This window comes from Aethalodelphis obliquidens, unplaced genomic scaffold, assembly GCF_003676395.1.
Source record: "Aethalodelphis obliquidens isolate GAN/ISIS:26980383/991018 unplaced genomic scaffold, ASM367639v1 scaffold30, whole genome shotgun sequence".
NCBI lineage: Eukaryota > Metazoa > Chordata > Mammalia > Artiodactyla > Delphinidae > Aethalodelphis > Aethalodelphis obliquidens.
The window spans coordinates 16146912-16167084 of record NW_020837974.1 but is presented as its reverse complement, the minus strand read 5'-3'; the positions used below and the strand labels follow the sequence as shown (position 1 = coordinate 16167084).

Sequence of the window (20173 nt, the reverse complement as noted above, 5' to 3'; positions counted from 1 at the left end):
CGGGTTTGATCCCTGGTCAGGGAACTAGATGCCATATGCCACAACTAAGAGTTTGCATACTGCAGCTAAAGATCCTGCATGCTGCAGCTAAAGAACCCACATGCCACAATGAAGATCCCATGAGCTGCAACTAAGACCCAGGGCAGACAAATAAATAAATAAATAAATATTTAAAAAAAAATAGAACAACAAGAACTATTAATGACTGTCACAATGAATACTTACAATGTGCCACATAGGAACTGTGTTCACATACATCTCATTCAGTCATCCCACAGTCCTATGTAGAGGTACTGCTCTTGTCCCTATTTTATAGATAAGTAGCCTGAGGCTCAGAGGAGTTAAATCACTAGCACAAATTCTTCTGGCTAATGAGTAACGGAACTAAGATTTAAGTCCAGGCAATGGGACTTTGTGTGTATTCAGCTGAAGCTCAGAGAGGTTCTGACACTTGATCAAGGTCACACAGACAAAGTATGGGAGAAAAAGGGTCTGGACGCTTAGCTTTCTCACTCCAACTCACCTGCTGTGCCCCCTCGGCGGCCTTTTCTATTGTAGAGATGAAGGGTGCGACTGAACTTGCCTGGAACCTAACACTAAATAATAAATGATCTGGCGCACTGTCCAGGACACACCCCAGAGCACGGGGAGGGGGAATTGGACCCTTCCCTGGGTATCATGTGGGAAACAGGCCACTTCTGGCTGTTTATCGTTTACTTATTCACAGGCTTCGATGATATCACACCTGCACACCTCCGCAGGGCCGCGGCGGCACGGCACACAGGTAAAGAGGATGCGCAAGATAGCATTTGGACCTAACGGAGGCTGAAGGAGCAGGAAACGGTAAACTCCAGGCCCGGGGTGAATTGTGTGACAGGTCTGTGAGGTCCACTTGGGGGTGAGAGACCCACCTGGGAAGCCAGGCTGGAGCGGGAAAGCGGCGGCCGAAGTCGTGGGAGCTTGGACGGGCACTGGGGCAGCGCCACCCCACGCTGCCCGTCTCCACGCGGGCGCTGCCGGCTGCCTTCCAGAGGCGCGTGTAGCCAGGGGCTGCACCCACACGCCAGAACTGGCTGGCATCTCCCTTCCTCCGCGGGATGTTCAGACCCTCCTGGAACGCCTAGACAAGGGACCACGGTGTGTGCAATGCATCCCATTTTGGGTTTATTTCAGGTGGTACAGCCATTAAGCAAGAAAGCGCTGCGCCCGCGCGCCCCTGGGCACACACGCACGCACACACACACACACACACACACCTCTGAAAGCCATTCTCTTTCCAATTCCCTTTCAACGCTTCTGATTATTCCAGGACAAAGTCTCATTGCGCTGCCAGAAGTCCTTTGACACCTCTCTATCCATGCTTCTCTTGTCTTTAACAAAGAGAGAGAGGGCGGCCTCCAGCTCAGAATTCTGAGCACGTGCTAATATCTAGTGAGAATGTAAGAACAAGTGTTTTTTTTCATTTTATTTTTTGTTACCTTCTATTTACAACAAATAATACTGGTTTTTTATTTTCCATTTACTGATAAAAAGTTTCCTTTTAACGTACATGGTTAAAAGCAGGTACTCTGGAACTCATATTATTAGGTTCAAATCCCAGCTCTGCTACTTACTACCCGTATGACCTTGGGCAAGTCACACAACCTCTCTGTGCCTCAATTCCCTCAACCGGAAAGAGAAAGTAATAATAGCATCTCCCTCTTGGGTTATTGTGACGATTACATTAATTAATATATGTGAAAAGGGTAGATTGGTGCCTGACACCTAGTATATGCTGTAAAAATGTCTCCTATTATTAGCTCAAATAGGGGGGAAAAAACCCCTGAGGTTTAGAGAACACTTCTTTGGACCAATTCCGCCATTTTCCATGTGAGGGAACGACACTTTGGAGAAGATAATTAAGCAGCTGAGCTAGGATCTGGTAGGTCTCTGGATTCCCAATCCATTTACCAGCCATTTCAATCTTCAGAATTAATATAACCTCTCAGCCTCAGCTTATTCATTGCAGAATGGGACTGATACTATTTCATTGGATGTTGGGATGCTGTGTGTAAAGGTGGCTCAGAAAACGAGTTGGTATGATGTCTCCGGTGCATTCTCAACAGGGGGAATAGCACCCCCCAAGAGGGCAGAAATTGGTTCTTGGCGGGTGAAAAATATCTTTTAGATATACAAAGCACAGACATATAGTATATAAGTTCATGAGAAATGGTGATTAGGAAACAAAATGTCTAAACAAGGCTTGGGGAGCAATAGTTAAAAAGAAGTTGAGAGTTGAGAAATACTGCTCTTAACCAAGATTTTTCTAACTTGGGTTGTTACTCATAAGTGGATTATGAAATCTGCTTAACGGGTCATGATAAGCATTGGGGGAGGAAAAATGATAAAGGGGAACAATGATATAGTACGGTGTGCGCTACACAGAATCAGGATCAGAAAGTATCCTGAGAAAGTTTCAGTTCAGTTTGGCACGTGCATGCCAGTGCTGAGTCATGAAATAAAAGTCTCTCTCGAGGCTCACTGTAAAAAAAATGGCGCAAGCCATTTCTCTAAACCACAGTTTTTTCTCCCCTCATTATTTATCTCTCAGACAAGCCCATGCAGCCTCGAACTATTTTACTCTGAACAGGAAGAACCTGATAAGGAAAGAAAGAAATGTAGAAGAGAGTGTCCAGATTCCAGTAAAACTAGGGCCTGACCTTTACCAGCTCATGGCCAAGGACTCTTCCCTTCCTCATTCTCTGTTCCAGGGTAAGCCACAGCTACGGAGGAAGATGACTGGCCCTCAGCACCAGAGGGACCTCCCCTCTTAGATTCCTCCCTCTTCCTCCCCTTTCCTCCCCTCCTCTGCTCCCGATGTGAAAGGCAGCAGTCATGTTGACAGAGTCTGAGTCCTAGCTCTGCCATTTACTCTGCAATCCCAGGACAAGTCATTTAATTTCTCTGATCCTCAGTCTTCTCAGCTATAAACGAGGAACTTATTTGTAAGATTGTTGTGGTGCTTAAATGAGAGAAGGTAGAGAAAGTATATTAGTATTTTAGTGCCTTGTATACTGCAGGTGCTCATGATAATAGCAGCTAACAGGCCCTGAACGCTGTGTGAAGAAGTTTATCCATGTTATCTCTATTTCATCCTCTAAATGAGCTTACACAGGAGTAGAGAAGGTAACAGGGCAGACTCCAGTCAGGCTGCCTAGTTTCAAACCTCAGTTCAGTATCTTTTCACATGTTTAAGGGCTGCCTATAGTTCTTTCTTTCTGACTGCATTGTCTGCCTTTTAAAAAGGTGCTTTCCTCATAACCCCACATAATGTCTTCGGCTTACATCACATTGGCCAGACCTCTAACTACCAGGGAGGCTGGGAAATATAGTTTTTTAAGTAGGCACATTTCAGTCTCCAACAAAATAAAGAAGGTGATAAGGATGATACCGGTTAGGCAACCAGAGTCCTCATCTTCAACAGTCTTATCTCGCTGTTGATTTAACCTTGAATTTAATTTTCAAAGGCCTATCCAGAGGGGAGAAAATGGAGGAAACGAGTAAAACAGTTAACAGAGATAAGCTCTGAAAAATGTCGCTGACGTGTCTGAATTGTAGTCAATAATGTTTCGTTTCTTTTTTTTTCTTAACCATTCAGTTTCTTTAGGAAATGAGTTTATGAGTTTTCTATATCTGTTTAGTATTAGAGAGACCAATACAGTCAGAAAATAGGGTTGAAAAAAATCCCACCTCATTAACTCCCTGACTGTGTAACCTTGGACAAGGTACCAAACCTCTCCGTGCCTCTGTTTTCTCATCTGTAAAATGGGTACAATAATAATCCCCATTAACAAAGTTGTTGTGAGGAAATGACTTGATTTTTTTTTTTTTTTTTTTTTGTGGTACGCGGGCCTCTCACTGTTGTGGCCTCTCCTGTTGCGGAGCACAGGCTCCAGACGCGCAGGCTCAGCGGCCATGGCTCACGGGCCCAGCCGCTCCGTGGCATGTGGGATCTTCCCGGACCGGGGCACGAACCCGTGTCCCCTGCATCGGCAGGCGGACTCTCAACCACTGTGCCACCAGGGAAGCCCGACTTGATATTTTTAAGCACTCGTATCAGTGTCTGGCCCATAGTAAATGCTATATAGTTAGCATTTAAAGAGCTGGCATTATTATTATCCCAACTTCACAGATGAAAGAATTGAGGCCCACAGAGACTGGCCAACTATCGCTCAGGGAATGGAAGAGCCTAAGATGGTTTAGCATTTAAAAAATTCCAGGGCATCCCCTAGCGGTCCAGTGGTTAAGACTCCGCACTTCCACACATTAGCAGAGTATGCCTTGAGGACCGTACCTGTGTAAATGCCCACGATCCATATAAGGGCATTCCCAACCCCTCAGAAGGCTCCCTGGGGTGTCCTCTCCGTCAATACCTCCCCCAAGTTAAATGCTGTTCCGATTTTTCACAGGAGATATTTTGCCTGTTTTGAACGTCGTCCAAATGGAGCCATACAGTATGTTTCTTTTATTATCCGTGGAGTCTGAATTTGAAGTCCAGATGGTCCCACCCTAGGAACTGCCATCTTAACTATTACCCTGTACTGCCTTTTAAAGCAATGACTGCTTAGGCTGCTCTCATTTCCCCCACCTCCTCATCCGGTCCCCTCTTTCAGCTCCACCCCTGAATCCTAGCTGTGCTTCAAGCCATCAACGAAAGCTAATTAGTCAATTCTGTGTTAGAAGGTTACCCCCCCAATGCCCCCCCGCCCCAGCAGGCACTCTCCAGGAAGCATATGATGGAGCACATGTTGTCAAGAAGTGGGCCAATGGGAAGACGGCATATTCCAAACCGTCCACCATTCCACCAATAGGAAGGTGATGTTCCTGCCCCCTCCAACTGCCTCTGTAGAGCTGCCTCTGCCTCATGCCCTTGCAGTTTGACGCTTTCCTTGTATCCTGAGAAGGTCCCCTCAAAGCTGCTTAAGGGGTGCAGGATGGCAGGCCCTGACTCCCTACATCTCTCCTGGGCTTTCCTCACACCTCCCCTCCCTGGAGTGGATGGGAGGGGAGGCTTTTCCAGACAAAAATAACATATGTAAATATATATGTTTTCAGAGGTTTTCCCATGTTTTGTTTGTTTCTTTAATGGGATAATGCTTTGAGTTTTCTTTTTCTTTTTAAAGAAATATTATTTTTAAAATTTCAGTTATCTTTACAATTTGAACACCCCTCCTTCCTTTTTTTCTGAGTTCTGGGCACTGATGAGAACCACCAGCCTCCCTCTCTAGCCTCCACCTTGCCCCTCCGAGGTGAGGACCTAGGAGAGGGGAGAGGTGACACAAAGAGCTTGGGGTGGGGGGACAGAGGATGGGATGGGGTGAGTTAAGAAAGAGCAGGCACATACTTAAGAGCTGAAAGAGAAAGAGGGAATTTTAAGGTGTGAGATGGACTGGGAGGTGTAGGCCAGCTTCAGGAATTACAGGGAAAATGAATACAAGTGTAGGAAATGGATTGATAACCAAAAATTAGGATGTCCAATTGCTCTGGATGAGGCATATTTAAAGTGCATTAAGGATCTCGAAGAGATTGGGGAAGAGCTACGCCTGATGGCTTTTGATAGTTATGAAAGATGGATCCCATAGGCCTTGAGTTTTTGGGGTGAAGGGAGGGTCTGAGGGACACTGTGTTGAGGTGTTCTCACAGCCATCTTTTCTCACCTTCTCTACCCCAGACAGGCATGACCCTGCTCTTTGTACTGGGCTGCATCTTCTTCCCGCTGAGCTTTGCTCTCCTCTGCTGGGGTCTGCAGAATCACTCCAACCTGCGGATGGAGAGACCAGAGGCCGTTCTGGTGGCATCCAAGTAAGAGGACAGGGTGAGGGCATCCTTCCTGGGGCCAGGGCTGGTGGAGCTGATCTCCTACTTTCAGGAAGAGCTAGTGATAAGAGCAGAAGCAGACTATGTGTGTATGTGAGCGTGGGTGGGTGGGAGATATAGAATCAAAAGACACTGGCTATGGGATCTCTTGCAAGTCATTTAACCTCTCTGAACTTCAGAGCCCCCATGTAAACCCCATGGGTTTAATAAGAATACTCACCTTCCATTCTTCGTGGAGATGTTGTGTGAGGGTCAGGTGAATTCACATCTGTAGAATAGGGGTAGGGAATTCCTTGGCAGTCCAGTGGTTAGGACTCCGTGCTCTCACTGCCAGGGGACCGGGTTCAATCCCTGGTCGGAGAACTAAGATCCCACAAGCCATGTGGCCAAAATAAAATAAAATAAAATAGGGGTTGCAAACTCCCGCAAGTGACACAAGAGATGTAGGCTCTGTGGGGACTGTGTGAGCTGGAAGACTACTTTCATGCCATCCAGTGGGGGCAGCAGCTGCTCGGCTCCAGCCAGACATCATGGAGTTAAGAGTGTGGGCCCAATGTTGTCTGACCTTCTGATTTTTTTCTGAAAAGAAGTTGAGCTTTTATGTGAAATCTAATTTTTAAACACTGACAAATAACTTAGAATTTAAGAAAATACTATACTGGCAACACCATACTGGCCAAACGAAACAAGTTTATGGACTGGCCTGGGCCCTTGTGCTGCAAATCTATGGCCTATTTGACAACGATTAGTAATATAACTGTGAACCTTAGGGAGGAGAGGGAGCCGGCAGAAGGCAGAACTTACTTGGGTGTCTGGAAGACAAAAAACCCATCTCTATCTGCTTTAATGCCCACTATCCAAAATGAAGCCACAGCTCCTTCACCAGGTCTGTGGCCCTCCCCACAACTCAGCACCACCCTGCGGCCTTGCTCACCTTTGGCTCTGGAGCTATGCAAACATGGGTTTGAAAGCCAGCTTTGCCAATTCTCATAGCTAGGTTATCTTGGGCAGGTTTTTTGTCTTTTTTTTTTTTTGAATCTCTAAGCCTCAGGTTCCTGTCTATAAAACAAAGATACTACCATCTGGGAAGATTAAATAAGAATGAAATAAACCACCGCACCCCATCCCCAGCACATAGTAAACACTCAGGAAGTTGGGTCCCTTTTCCCCTTAAGTGAAGCGCTGAGGTCAGGAAGCTAGGTCCACTATTGTCTCTAAAATTGTCCCTCACTCTTGCTGCCTAAGGCCAGGGTCTGTTCCCGCAGTACGACACTAGAGGGCAGCACAAAATTGCAAATCCCAGTCCTTTGGGGAGGTGATGGCATGGGCTTTGGACAGGCAAAGGCAAATCGTAGTGTTACTATTGAGGCGTATCTTAAGACAGGCTTGAAAACCAAAGTATGGTTTGGGTAGCAGGGCCCCACGTCATGCAGCAGTCTACAGGGCAGTTGGTTTCAGGACGAGAAGGCCAAATTTCAGGGAGGCAGCATGAAAGGGTGAGAAGCAGCTCAGAGGCCAGTGTGGTTCTGGTGGGGCTTCTGACCTGCAGTGGGACTCTGGTCAAGTCACTGGGCCTTGGTTTCCTTGCAGTGGAATGAGGGGCTTGAATCAGCCAATCCCCAGGGTCCTTTCCCACATGGAAACTGGGCTGTGAAGTTGCAGAGGAAGGGGAGCCAGGAGCATAATAACCCTGAAGAAAAAGAGAGTGACCAGGGCTTAGGGGAGGCCTGAAGGACACGGGCAGGGGCGTCATCGGGCTTGAAGTGGGTTTTCAGAGAAGCAGCACTTCCCCACCCTCTTCAAACCCTGCCGCCTAGTATGAGTGGTCTCTTGCGTTTTCTGAATTATGTGACCTTGGGGAGGGTCACTGAAGGCCTCAGGACCATTTCTTGACCTGTAAAAAGGGGACACATGTCGTTACCTCAGTGCTGTTACAATAGTTAGAGGAGATCATAGGACAGTCTTGCGGCGGCGTTGGGACCAGAGGCACCTCATGTATATATACCTCAGAGTTTCCCTCCCTCCCATTGGGGTGAGGGACGTGGGGGTCTCTGAGCCCAAAGGATACTGTGTTGAGGTGTTTTTATTCCCATCTGTTCCTTAAACTCATCCTTCAGAGACAGCAAGATGCACCAACTTCTCCCCCCCCCCCCCCCCCCAGGGAATCCTCTTTCTCTCTGCCGGGGTGGGTGCCCCTAAGCTGGGACCCCAAGGCCGCTGAGGGACACATGTTGAGATGCCTCGGCAGAGGAGGAAATGGCAGGCATTTGCAAAGTACTGGTGGGAAACGGGGTCAGGCCCATCTGGGGGCCCAGGGCCTCCTCCCAGCTGGCCAAGGAGCCCCAGGCCACCTCCCTCCCCAAGAGGAGAGACGACCCTCCCCTGGCCCTCCCAGGCCGACCCTCCCAGGCAGGCCCCTGTGCCTGCCGCAGCGGCTGTCTCTTTAAGGGCCTCCCCCTCCCTCTTTCTCCGCTTCCCCCCACCTCTGTCGCAGCCGCCGCTGTGGTTCAGAGCTGCATGGGGAGATGCTGCTGCAGGTCCGGTTTCTTGGTGTCTGGTCGGTGCCATCATTTCCCTCCCCCTCCCCCGCCCTCCCCGAGCCGGCGACTTCCCGTCCCCCTCCCCCTCCCCACCGAGGGGGCAGGGGGCTGGGCACGAACTCTCCATAATGCCCCGTACAGCCTCCCGGCCGGGCCGCGGGGACTGTGGCGGCAGCGAGAGGCGGGAGAGCCGTGCTGACCGCTGACCACTTGCCCGGCTGCTCCTCTGTCTCCCCTCCCTCCCTTTCAGAGCTGGCACCACAGTCCCACCCCCCACCTCCCACCCCGCCTCCTTGGGCCCTCCCAGCCTCTCCACGTAAGCCCCCCCCAACCTGCCTCTCTCCCTCCCCTCCCCCATCCGCATCCTCCTCGTCCTGTACCCCCTCCCTCTGTCCTCTCACCCGGTCCTCCCCTCCTCGGCTCTCTCCCAACCCTCTGGCTGGCTTTCTCCTGCTCCCTTTCTCGGGTCCTCCCTGTCCCCGGTCTCTCCCCATTTCCCCAGTCTCATCTAACTCCCTTTCTCGGGTCCTCTGGTCTGACTCGACAGCCCCATCCCGTCCCTGCCCTGTCCCCTTTGTGCCCCTTTCTCTTTCTCTCTCTCCTTCCCCGGCTTGGCGTCCCTTCTCCACCTCTAACTCCCTTCAGCTCGGCCTCCCTGTCCCTTCTCGGCCGCTCGCTCGGCTCCCTGCCCGAGGCCTGAGCACCATGCTGACCCCAATGGTGGCTGGAGGGGTGGTGTTCCCCGGACTCTTCCTGCTCTCCAAGAACACGCTCCAGCGGCTGCCCCAGCTGCGCTGGGGGGAGGCCGACGCGGTCATTGTCTCAGCCAGGTAAACTGCATCCCTTCCCCGCCGCCCCAGGCTCTATGGGGATGGAATGGACCCTTGGCCCGGTGGGGACTGGGGGCTCCTGAAGTGGTCGGTGGGCTCTACCTCCAAGCTTCCCTCTCTCCTCGCTGCCTTACTCGCTGTCCCGGGAGACCGCATCCAAGCCCAGCCATCTGGTCTACTAGTATTCAGACTGCTCTCCCTCCCTTTCCCATTCACCCTCCCACCCTCCAAAACAGGTCCAGCCTGTGACTAAAACATCCCTATAGGATATTAGAGAGCAAGGCAAGGGGCACAGAGCTGTGTATTATTTGGGGCATGTGTTTGGGGGAATGAGGGACAGAGGAGTGAACAGTGGAACTCTGCACACCCTGGAATCCGGGCCAGAGTTGGGGAGGGGAGCGTGGTGGCACGCAATGAGAGAGCGGGAAAGTGACCAGGGGGAATCAGAGGCAACCGAGGGGCCATGGGATAACCGGCACCATGACTGGGCAGCTGACGGTGCCAGAACAGGCCCGTGGGCTTCCCCCTGCCATCCTGTGCTGTGCCCCCCCACTTCCCTGGAAGGGACACCTTGTCATCAGCCACTCGTGCTCAGCAGCTTCTCACCTCACGATGACCTCCCTGGTGTCCTCCTGGAGGAAGGCAACTCAGTGTCCAGTGAGGAATGGGTGAACCGAGGAGTAGCAGCTGGGCCAGTCCAGGAGCCTGAGGTGGTGTGGCTGAGTCCCGGGCAAGGCAGCCTTGGGGAAAGATGGGCAGGGAGCACCCAAGAAGTGCAGAAACTGGTCAGTAAGGAGGAGAAACCGAGGGGCGCGTCTCCTGCCTCTACTGCTGCTCCCTCTTCCTCCCTAGGCTAGTGTCCTCTGTCCAAGCCGTCATGGCCTCCACAGCTGGCTACATCGTCTCCACCTCCTGCAAGCACATCATAGATGACCAGTAAGTGCCATGAGACCACCTTAGCCCCCGTTCCAGCAGCCTGTGTGTGTGTGTGACCCCTGAGTACCCCAGGTCATCTAGGGGGCTCCTTCAGTGGTCCCCAAGCCCTTAACTTGAGCCTGAGCAAGTCAACTGCAGTAGCTGCAACTCAACACCCAGGGATAAATTTATCCACATCCTGTCCTTAAAGGTCAGAACCAGGAGGAGAGGGAGCGGGGAGCAAAAAGGATTCTCAAAGCAGCTCCTAGGCTTCCCAGCCTCTCGGATCATAGTAGGTTCTGAAGGTTGTTTCCTCCCATACCTCCTCCCACCCTTTCACCCCTCGGACCCCATTTCCAATCAGCACCCAACTGGGGTGCTTCTCTACTCATGTCGGGCTCACCCCTCCCCTCCCCCCAGAATCCAGGTGTCCAGCCCCAGCTCTATGCATGAGACGGACAGATGACACAAACAAGGCTACCAATGGTTAGGCAGTGGGGTGGAGAGTGGAGGGTGAAGAGGCCAAAATTTGGCACCGGGAGCTGCTGCAGTGCCTAGTGCTTGCCAAAACCCCAGGCCTGAGAGGTAGAGCAGGAGGAGGGAGGAGAGGGGCCCTGTCCGTGGTGCTGACGGGCAGCTCTAGTTGACCCACGGGCCGCCGCTGCAGAGTTGCCAGTGAGGGTGCTGATGACGCCCCACGCTTAACTTCTGGTCCTGTTCCCTCCTCTGGTGGCGGTGAGCCCCAGGGACATTGTCTGGATGCCCCAACCTAGAGACATTCCCTGTCTCCCTCGAGTTCCTTCATCTGTGGACTGAGGTCCATCCCTCCCTGGAAGGGCTGCTGCGAGGAGGAATTGACTTGTGTGTGTCTAACGCCTAGAGCAGTTCTGGCCACACAGAGTGGATGCTAAACTCTTTCTTCAGACCCCCACCCCGGGGACTTGGCTTCCTCTTGTCCTCTCCCCCCATTCCCACCCCTGGGTCCAAGATGAGCCTGGATCCCCACACATTCCCTTCTCTCGCCTTCTTACAGAGGTCACTTTTCAGTTCTTACATTTTCTCCCCCGCCCCACCCAGTCTGTTCTTGTCCCTCCCCGCTTAATCCTCAGGTGGGTGGGAAGGATCAGGGTTAATCCAGGGGCAACAGCTGTTCCTACCTCTGAGCACCTAATTGCTGAAGAGGGTGGGAATGGGTTTAACCCTGCACACTGGAGCCCAGGGCCTGGAGGTCCTGGAGCCCCACAAGCTAGTGGTGTCACCGTGTCTGCTGTGACTGACTCTCCAGGCCACTCTCTGCTCTAACTTCTCTTGGGCCAGTGGGACCCCTTTCCACCTTCCTGCCCTTCGTCTCTAACCTGGGCCACTGCCTCCTCTCCTCTCTCTCTCCCTCTTGGTCACACACTCCAGCATGGGTCTCTGCTTCTCTTTTCCTGAAATCATCCCTGCTAGAGTGGGCTGCCTGTCCCCTTCCAGGCCAGCCTTCCCCAGGGTTCACCTTCTGTTTCCATCTCACCCCTGGTCCTCAGCTGCCCTGCCCTCAGGTCTCACTCCACTTCTCCCTTCAGCAGCTGCTCTTATTTTGTCCTCATATTTGCGTCCCTTCTGGCTGACTTTGCTTTCATCTCTCCACCGAGCTGGGCGAGTTCCCCTGGGCCTGCCTCTTCGACCTCCCACCCCACCTCGGACCTGTCACAGGACTACAGATTTAAGAGAAGGTGCTTCAAGTGCTGACTCGAGAAGAAAAATGCAATGTTGCGTATTCATGCACTTTTCATTTTTGTTTACTCACTAAGTGCCTGGAACTTTCTCTGCTCTTGACTCCTTTTGCTCAGCGTTTTCTCCATAATGCTTGGCTGTACCTGAAAAAACAAGAGATGGGGCCACATTCAAGCAGAGCAAACACCGCTGACAGCACCACCAACTCCCCAGTGCGGCCTGTCGGGGACCCCTGTCTCGAATCTTCTAGGGGACAGCAGGGCTGAGAGGGAGAGCTGTGGAGCCAGACTTCTCATGTTGATCCCTTGGTCAGGTTACCTAGCCTCTCTCACCTGTAAAATGGGGTGACAACCATACCTACTTTTTATAGGCTTTCTGTGGGGAGTAAATACGTTTGTGCATGTAAAAGATTTAGAATATTAGAATAGTGCCCGCATGTAATAAGCAGTCAATTGATGGCAGCCAATATGCTCTCTCCCCACCACTCCCAGAATTACTCTTCTGCTGTAATTCGTCCTGATCTCAGCTGTTTCTCAGATCTGGTCTGGCTTGTTTTCTCACTCTATCTCGGCCCTCAGGTCTGTGACTGTCTTCTGGTCTCTCTTCCTTTTTCTCCCACCATATTGCAGAGAGAGAGAGAGAGAGAGAGAGAGAGAGAGAGAGAGAGAGAGAGAGGGAGAATGTGAATGAATGAATATGAATCCTGGGTGGGTCCTCAGGTCGGTCGGTGTTTGAAGCCCAGCCCTGCTACTTACCAGCCGTGTGATAGTGTGACCTTGGGCAAGGTTTTCACCCTCTACCCTTGTAACTTGGGAGTCCACTTCTGTCTCAGCGTTGTTACGAATATCACCTGAGATCTGACTCCCGTGATGCGTCCAGCATGGACCCCGGCACCTGGCAACTGCCCTGCCCACCCCCTTTCCTCCTTGACCCCCCTTTCTCTCTGCCCGACAGACACTGGCTTTCCTCTGCCTACACGCAATTTGCGGTGCCCTACTTCATCTATGACATCTACGCCATGTTCCTCTGTCACTGGCACAAGCACCAGGTCAAGGGGCACGGAGGGGACGAAGCGGGGACCAGAGCCCCGGGCAGCACCTGGGCCGCGGCACGCGGCTACCTGCACAAGGAGTTCCTCATGGTCCTCCACCATGCTGTCATGGTGCTCGTGTGCTTCCCACTGTCCGTGGTGAGTGGGGCCGCTGAGAGCCAGGGCCCCGTGTCCTGCTCATGCCAGCACTGCAGGAGCCTAGGAAGCCCTGGGTCCAGGTCCCAGCAGCAGGGCAGGCCCAGGATGGAGGGTCCCATGGAGGGGTTAATGAGCTCCAGCCCAGCCCCAAACAGCAAGAGGGTGGATCGCACCCAGCTGTGGTGCTTTGGAGCTGTGGTTACACACCACTGCCTCTGAGACTCAGTTTCCTCATCTGTAGTATCAGGAATACCATCTCACCTGCAGGATGGTTGGAGGGATACGGTGAGTTAGTGCTCCCAGCTCAGCTACTGTTCACCTGTGCTCAGACTTTCAGAGTGAAGCATCCCCAAAAGTGACGGGGGTGGGGGGGCAGGTGCTGCCCAGGAACCCAGGCTCAGGGCAGGCGGTTTCCTTCCTCTCCTCTCAGGTGTGGCGTCAAGGCAAGGGAGATTTCTTTCTAGGCTGCTTGCTGATGGCAGAGGTCAGCACCCCCTTCGTCTGCCTTGGCAAGATCCTCATCCAGGTGAGAGGGGCGCTGGGGGTTCTGAGCGTGACAGGAGGACCGGGGAAGGGCGGGCACTTTTAGGGACCGATTGGAGATGCTTTAAAGGACAGGTGAAGAGTCAGGGCTATAAGGCGGGGTATAGGGGAGGCATCAGGGCGGAGGGGGGCGGGTGGAGGGGAGCGGGGCCTGGGGCCCCTAACCTGGCCCCTGTCCGAGGAAGGCGAGGCAGGGAGGTGGGCCGAGGGGGGAGGTGGCCCGGGGGCTGAGCCGGGGGCGTGGCCGGAGGCGCCCCGCCCCTCACCCCGCCCCTGTCTGCCCGCCCCGCCCGCAGTACAAGCAGCAGCACACGCTGCTGCACAAGGTGAACGGGGCCCTGATGCTGCTCAGCTTCCTCTGCTGCCGGGTGCTGCTCTTCCCCTACCTGTACTGGGCCTACGGGCGGCACGCGGGCCTGCCCCTGCTCGCCGTGCCGCTCGCCATCCCGGCCCACGTCAACCTGGGCGCCGCGCTGCTCCTAGCCCCGCAGCTCTACTGGTTCTTCCTCATCTGCCGCGGGGCCTGCCGCCTCTTCCGGCCCCGGGGCTCCCGGCCGCCCTCCCCCTGTCAGACCCAGGACTGAGGGTGGGGCCGGGGGCCCTCCCCACCCGACCCCTACGCCGTGGGGACAGGGCTCTGGGGCTGCTGGGTGGGGGGAGGAGCCAGTGGCCTCTTGCCCTGACAGCCCCCGGGAACTGACAGATGGACTCCGAAGGGGTGGGGACATGTCCCCTCAGGGGCTGAGGGCTGGGACCAGGTGAGTTGGAAGGCAGGGAGAGGGGACCTCTCCCTACAGTGCCTGAACCGAGCGAGGGTCGACCCCCTCCTGCCTAGCCTCTGTCTCCATCACCTCCCCTGGGCCCTGGAGAAGCGAAGGAAGAGGAAGAAGACGCACCCCTTCCCAACCGCTTAGGGCTCAAGGCTGTGGGGAGCCTGAGGGGACCAGGACTCACAGAATTGTCGGGGAGGCCCTGCTGCCAAGGCCATGCCAGCCCCCCTGCTGCAAACTCCTCTCAACTCCCTGTCACCTGGGAGGGAGGGGACACCCTATCTAATGCCCGTGGGCTCGCTCAGGGCTGGCTGTCCCCACTGCTCCTCTCCAGGGGAGGCCAGCCTGAGGAATCTTATTTATTTTATTAATTCGTCCAAATGCAAACTCGTTTGTGGGTGTCGGGGGAGGGAGGTGGTTGCTACCCCCCAGCCTTCCCAGTGCTGAGCAACCCCGGGGGCAGGTGGGGGGCCGCCTGGTCCCTTCCCCATTAGGCTGCACATCTTGCCCTCGGGCCCTGGCATGTCCCTGGTGCTACAGACCTCTCAAGGCTTCCTCCAGTCTGGGGTCGGGGGACCCTGGGAGGTGCTTTACAGACCGCTAATAAAGACGATCTGCGTGAACGCCACCAAGGCCCTCGTCACCCAGTTCTTTGGGGCTGGGAAGGGAGCAGGCGCCTGGGGATAGAAAGCACGATGACTGGTTGACCGCAGGACAGGGCAGGACCCCCGGCCTGGGTCGCTGAGCAGTCAGGGAGAAAGAAGCAAGGACTTTTATTCATCAGCAGGAGAGGAGGGCGGGTATGGGTACTCAGGGCAGAGTCCAGGGCCCTCGTCCGTCCGGCTTTTTAGGCCCCTTTCTCACAGCTCCTATTGGGTGTGGAGATCAGAGGTGGGAGGTCACGCCACCACTGCCTCCCTGGGCTTTGCGTCCTTCAGCCTCTCCCAAGGAAGGTTGAGGTGGGTGGGGCTTGGGGAGGGGGACAGGCCTTACATGTGTGTGCAGAACTGGAAAAGCAGGAAGATGAAGGCCACCACCAGAGCGCCCACCAGGATGTGATGGAAGAGCATGGAGTCAGAACCTGCTAGACAGTGAGGTTGAGGCAGGGGCCCTGGACTCACCTCCAACCGAAGGGCCAAGGGCAGCTGTCCTCCAGGCCCCGTCAAGGAGGGCAGCCCCTTCTCAAGCTGGGTCATACCTGAGTTAACAAAGATGACAGGTCTCTCTCCAATGAACTGGGCCAGGGCCAGGAGGCTGGCTTGGTCCGAGTCTGGGTAATCAAAGAAGTCAGGTCTGTCTAGGAAGAGTGGAGACTCTGCTCCCCGGGCCAAGGCCTTGGCATTCTCCAGGATGGGTGCTGGGGACCCAGAGCAAAGTCTATGAAAGAGCCAAACAGACCCGTGCCCCCCACCCAAGAGGCTGAGGCAGACCCAGGGCCTGGCCAGGCCACAGAGCCCTAGTACAGCTGTGGAGGGCCTTGATTTTGTTCCAGGAACTTCTTGAGGGTCAGCTGAGCTCTCCATGAGAGGACCCACGCCAAACAGGGAGGATGGGAGAGAAGCATGGAGAGCAAAGAGAAAAGCCCAGGCTTGGCCTCCCAGCCTCTCAGGGGCAGGAACCCCACACCCCAGCCTTCCTCCTTCCCACTGTTCCCAGGACAGCTTCCCACCTGATTCTACGGTCCCCAGCCCAGCCAGCCACATCCACACCTGCGCCCACTGCCACAGCCTCATCACCCTTCCACTCCAGTGATGCGGTGAGGGCTCTGTGATGTCACCGCCCAGAGCCATTCTGATCACACACTCTAGGGTGAGGGGAGAGAGAAAGTGCTAGGATCTGGAATCCTTCCCCCCAAGCCTCCGAATCCAAAGGGAAGGGATTGGGACCCACAGAGCCTTTGGGCTGATGCTGATGATAGAACAATAACAGTGGAAGCCCCAGGATTTACAGATAGGGGGACTTGGTTGGGCAATCTTGCTGAAAGCCGGGACTAAGGAAAGCTGCATTCGTATAGCAGGCATAGTGGATTTGCGGGGGGAGGGGGGACAGGCCTAAACATCTCCACTTACCCCTTGGATTGACCACAGATAGCATTTATTGAGCACTTGCTACTATGCCAAGTACTTTAAATGGACTGACTCATTTAACCATCATAAAATCCTATGAGGTAGGTACTGCTGCCCTCATCTTATAGAAGAGGGAGACAAGGCATAGATGGGCAAAGTGATATGGGCAACACACACTTCCCAATGGCATGTATCCTCCTCCCTGAGCCTACCCCCTGCCTCGTGTCCTCAAATGCAGGGGCGCAGGGGTCTCCCCCATGCCCAAACTCTGTCTCGTAGTGCTCAGCTGAGGACAACCCTGGGGTTAGCAACCTAGACAAATAACAGGCATTTCCACTAGGTGGCAGCAGTGTCTATGCCTGCCTGCTTGTTTCCCTGTTCTTGCCCAAGGAAGGCACAGCTCCCAGGCTCCAGGCCCTCCCGCCTCATCCCATCAGGTTGTATCAGGTGCTGCAGGGAAAGGTATTGCAGGCATGGGGGTTGTCAGAGGAAGTCCCCCAGCCCATCTCGGGGCAGGTCTCTTGGTCATGCACAGAGCCTTCACAGGCTACCCCTCTCTGGGTGGGCTCCCCCAAGGGCCATCCCATTTACCCTTTCTAGTTTCTGCTTTTCCCTTATTTGTCACTTCCCAACAGCCACTTTCACTCCTCTTGCCCCCCCAACCAGTGGCTAAGAATTAGCTCCCTTCTGATTGGAAGGTGGGCCTGTCTGTCACACATGTGTCCCGCCCCACCCAAGCCCAAGGACACTTCAGGGTCTCCTTGGTTTTATTACACAGTTGCCTATTCAGCAGCCTCTGACAGTCCCAGTTCCATGACATGCCCCACACCAGGCATGTGTCTGTGGCGTGTATGAGGTCCTCTGTCCTACGGAAGGAGGCTCCTTCCTCCACTGGATTCGTACCCCTCATCTTTCCGATCCTCAGGGACTACCCAACCATTCTCCTCGCAGCAACCCTGGGAGATACTTGTCAGGGTCAGCTTCTACTTCCTAAACAAGGAAAAGGCGCAAAAAGAAAAAAAGGGGGGGAAAGAGGAGACAGACTAACATCTATGGGGCCTCCTGCAGGACTGGCTCCTGTGGGCCTCTTTTCCCTACACTTATCTCTTCTAAGAAAGAGGAAGTGATTTACCCAATGACGCAGGCATGTGAAGGGCAGCAGGGACTCAACCTGGTTCCTGGCTCTGGCGCAGGGCCCCCTCCCCAAGTCTGCATGCAGCTGCCCTTGGGGCCTTAGCTGGGAGATGGGGTCCTGGGAGAAGGGGTCCAGAGCCTTTAGCCTTTGGAGTAGATTTGGTAGTTTCCTCCGTTGCCTCAAAAGAACACTGCTGTCCTCTCTACCAGAAAAGGCCCTTTGCGACAGCCTGTTTCAGGCCATCCTGGATAACCCCGTGGTGCAGCTGGGCCTGACCAACCCTAAAATCTTACTGACATTTGAAGACATGCTCGAGAACCCGCTGAACAGCACCCAGTGGATGAACGATGCCGAGACGGGCCCAGTCATGCTGCAGATCTCCCGCATTTTCCAGACCCTGAACTGCACGTAGGCCACGTGCTCCAGCCGCGGGGTCCAGGAGGGCGGCCTCTTACTTCCCAGCCGAGGGCTGGGAAGAGTGGACAGACCCCGGGGTGCCCTGGGCTGGGGAGCGGAGAAGGGCGGGCCGGAGGGGGCCCCACCCTGGGTGTTGGGCGCCCAGGCCACACTCGTGCTTGGATCTTCCTGCTGAAAAACCTCTGTGGCGGCAGCGTGCTCAGCCGAGCCTCTAGCCTCTGACAGTGTTTACAGACAAGGTCGTCACCCCGGGAAGGGGTCACCTCCCTCCAGTGTCCCTCTGGGCTCTTGAAACGCTACTTGGATTGACCTGTAAGCGCTGCTTGTAGAGTCCATTTGTTATTTGAAAGATGGCATGTTTCAATCCAAAGTGTTAACGTCAAGGGTACTAACTTAAGTAGAACTCGCAGATGACTTTTCTTTAATAAATGAATTCCCCTTTTCCAAAAAAAAGAAAAGGCCCTTTGGACACAAGCAGTGAATTATCCATTCATTTATTCATCCAACCATTAAATAAATGTATTGAGCTCCTGTTATGTGCTGGGCTCCATTTACGGCTTAGATAGAAATCACCAGGGCACGGTCTCTGCCTGCGGGGACCACAGGGGAGAGAACTCAGGGATGCACATCGTTCAGAGTATAGACAGACAATCCCTAAGGGGCTGTCTACACTTGCTGTCATCGCTCCCTCACCTTTAGTGTATTCTTCAAACCCTTCAGACCTGGCTTTGTCCCTCCCACTGCACTGAAGCCACTTTGGCCAGGTCTGCCAATGACCCCATAACTTGCCACATCTAACGATCACTTCTGTCTTTTTACTTCTGTCATCTAATGGTTGGTTCTGTCTGTCAGCATCTTGCCTCCAGGCATGGGGGCCACACTCATCAGTTTTCTCAACTCCTCCTCCTCTGAGCTGCTCAGGCTTGGACCTTCTCTTTTCTATCTATACCCTCTCTCCCTAGGTGATCTCATCCAGTCGCATGGCTTTAAATACCATCTATACGCTGATGACTCACAAATGTATATTTCCAGCCCAGCCCTCTCCTCTCCTCCAGACTCCCCTACCCAACTTCCTGCATCATGGCTCTGTATGTCCAAAAACATCTCAAACTCAATAGATCCCAAATGGAGCTCTTGATTCTCCTATCTCAAACCTGTGCCTTTTTTCCATCGCAGCAAATGGGCTCACTATTCCTCTAGATGCCCTGCTCAACACAAAAACCTAGGAATCGTCTCAAACCCCTCCCTATTTCTCTCCTGACAAACCCATAATCAAGACCTGTTGGCTAGGACCTCCCTGGAGGTCCAGTGGTTAACACTCCCTGCCTCCATTGCAGGGGGCGCAGGTTCGATCCCTGGCCAGGGAACTAAGATCCCACATGGCATGTGCAGTCAAAAAAAAAAAAAAAAAAAAAGACCTGTTGGCTCATCTCCAACCTAAATCTCAAATCCATCCACTTCCCTTCCCCTCCAGTGCCGCCCTGCCCCCCTTCATTCAAGCCAGCCCTACGTCTCATCTGGCTTATTGCAACGACCTATGGACTGCTTGATCTCTATTCCCTCTTCCCCAAGCGAGAACAGACCAGAACACGTGGATCCACTACTTAAAACCCTCCAGTGGCTTCCCTTGCCTCCTGTGTTATTTTGAACTTCTTACCCTGATCTGCGACACTCTTGTCTACCTACCCACCTCGGGTTTTCCCGAGCTTCCCTTCCTCGGCACACCCCAGCCTTTGCACACACCTCTGCCTAGGACGCTCTTGCCCCAACTTGACCCAGTAATTCCTCCTCATCTTCCAGGTCACAGCTGAGACGACACTTCCCCTGGGAAGTGGACCTGAGTTTGCTGACCCTGCCCTGTCACCACATCAGTCTGACTGCGCTGGAGTTGTCTGTGTATTTGCCTGTAAAGCCAGAGATCATCGGCCTTGGTCGCAGCCCTAGCACCACAGTATAGAATAAGTATTCAATAAATACCTACTGGCTTAATGGATGGACGAAAAGCCTTTCCACCTCTGGACAAACCAGGGCTCAGAACTGTCTGTATTTTCCCCCGCGACTGGCTGGAACTCCAGCCTCATCCTTGCCTTCGTGCAACAAGGCTTTCTAGAGGTGAGCTGCTGGGCCTGAGCTAAACCCCAGAAGAAGAAAGCAGTGCAGGAAGCAGGGCTGGGCTTCTTGCCCAGCTCGCCCCTC

General features: G+C 53.7%; 2 protein-coding genes across 2 annotated transcripts; one reads left to right on the top strand and one right to left on the bottom strand.

Moving 5' to 3' along the window:
* Window positions 1-8800: 8800 nt before the first annotated feature.
* On the top strand, window positions 8801-14987 carry TLCD3B (TLC domain containing 3B). The gene is made up of 5 exons (XM_027125490.1): window positions 8801-9226; window positions 10079-10162; window positions 12812-13046; window positions 13477-13572; window positions 13886-14987. The coding sequence occupies exons 1-5, from the start codon at window positions 9102-9104 to the stop codon at window positions 14171-14173; spliced, it is 828 nt and encodes a 275-aa protein (XP_026981291.1). The 5' UTR covers window positions 8801-9101; the 3' UTR covers window positions 14174-14987.
* Window positions 14988-15348: 361 nt separating this feature from the next.
* FIMP1 (fertilization-influencing membrane protein 1) lies at window positions 15349-16092 on the bottom strand. The gene is made up of 3 exons (XM_027125519.1): window positions 16029-16092; window positions 15558-15716; window positions 15349-15440 (listed from the first exon to the last, which is right to left on the bottom strand). The coding sequence occupies exons 1-3, from the start codon at window positions 16090-16092 to the stop codon at window positions 15349-15351; spliced, it is 315 nt and encodes a 104-aa protein (XP_026981320.1).
* Between the last annotated feature and the right edge of the window lie 4081 nt (window positions 16093-20173).

Excerpts from the sequence above, each read along its gene's own strand:
- TLCD3B (XM_027125490.1), top strand. The coding sequence starts at position 9,102 with ATGCTGACCCCAATGGTGGCTGGAGGGGTGGTGTTCCCCGGACTCTTC. Across the intron at positions 9,227-10,078 it reads GCGGTCATTGTCTCAGCCAG|GCTAGTGTCCTCTGTCCAAG; the intron begins GTAAACTGCATC and ends CTTCCTCCCTAG. Across the intron at positions 13,047-13,476 it reads TGTGCTTCCCACTGTCCGTG|GTGTGGCGTCAAGGCAAGGG; the intron begins GTGAGTGGGGCC and ends CTCTCCTCTCAG.
- FIMP1 (XM_027125519.1), bottom strand. The coding sequence starts at position 16,092 with ATGAGGCTGTGGCAGTGGGCGCAGGTGTGGATGTGGCTGGCTGGGCTG. Across the intron at positions 15,717-16,028 it reads GCTGGGGACCGTAGAATCAG|CACCCATCCTGGAGAATGCC; the intron begins GTGGGAAGCTGT and ends CTGGGTCCCCAG. Across the intron at positions 15,441-15,557 it reads TGTCATCTTTGTTAACTCAG|GTTCTGACTCCATGCTCTTC; the intron begins GTATGACCCAGC and ends ACTGTCTAGCAG.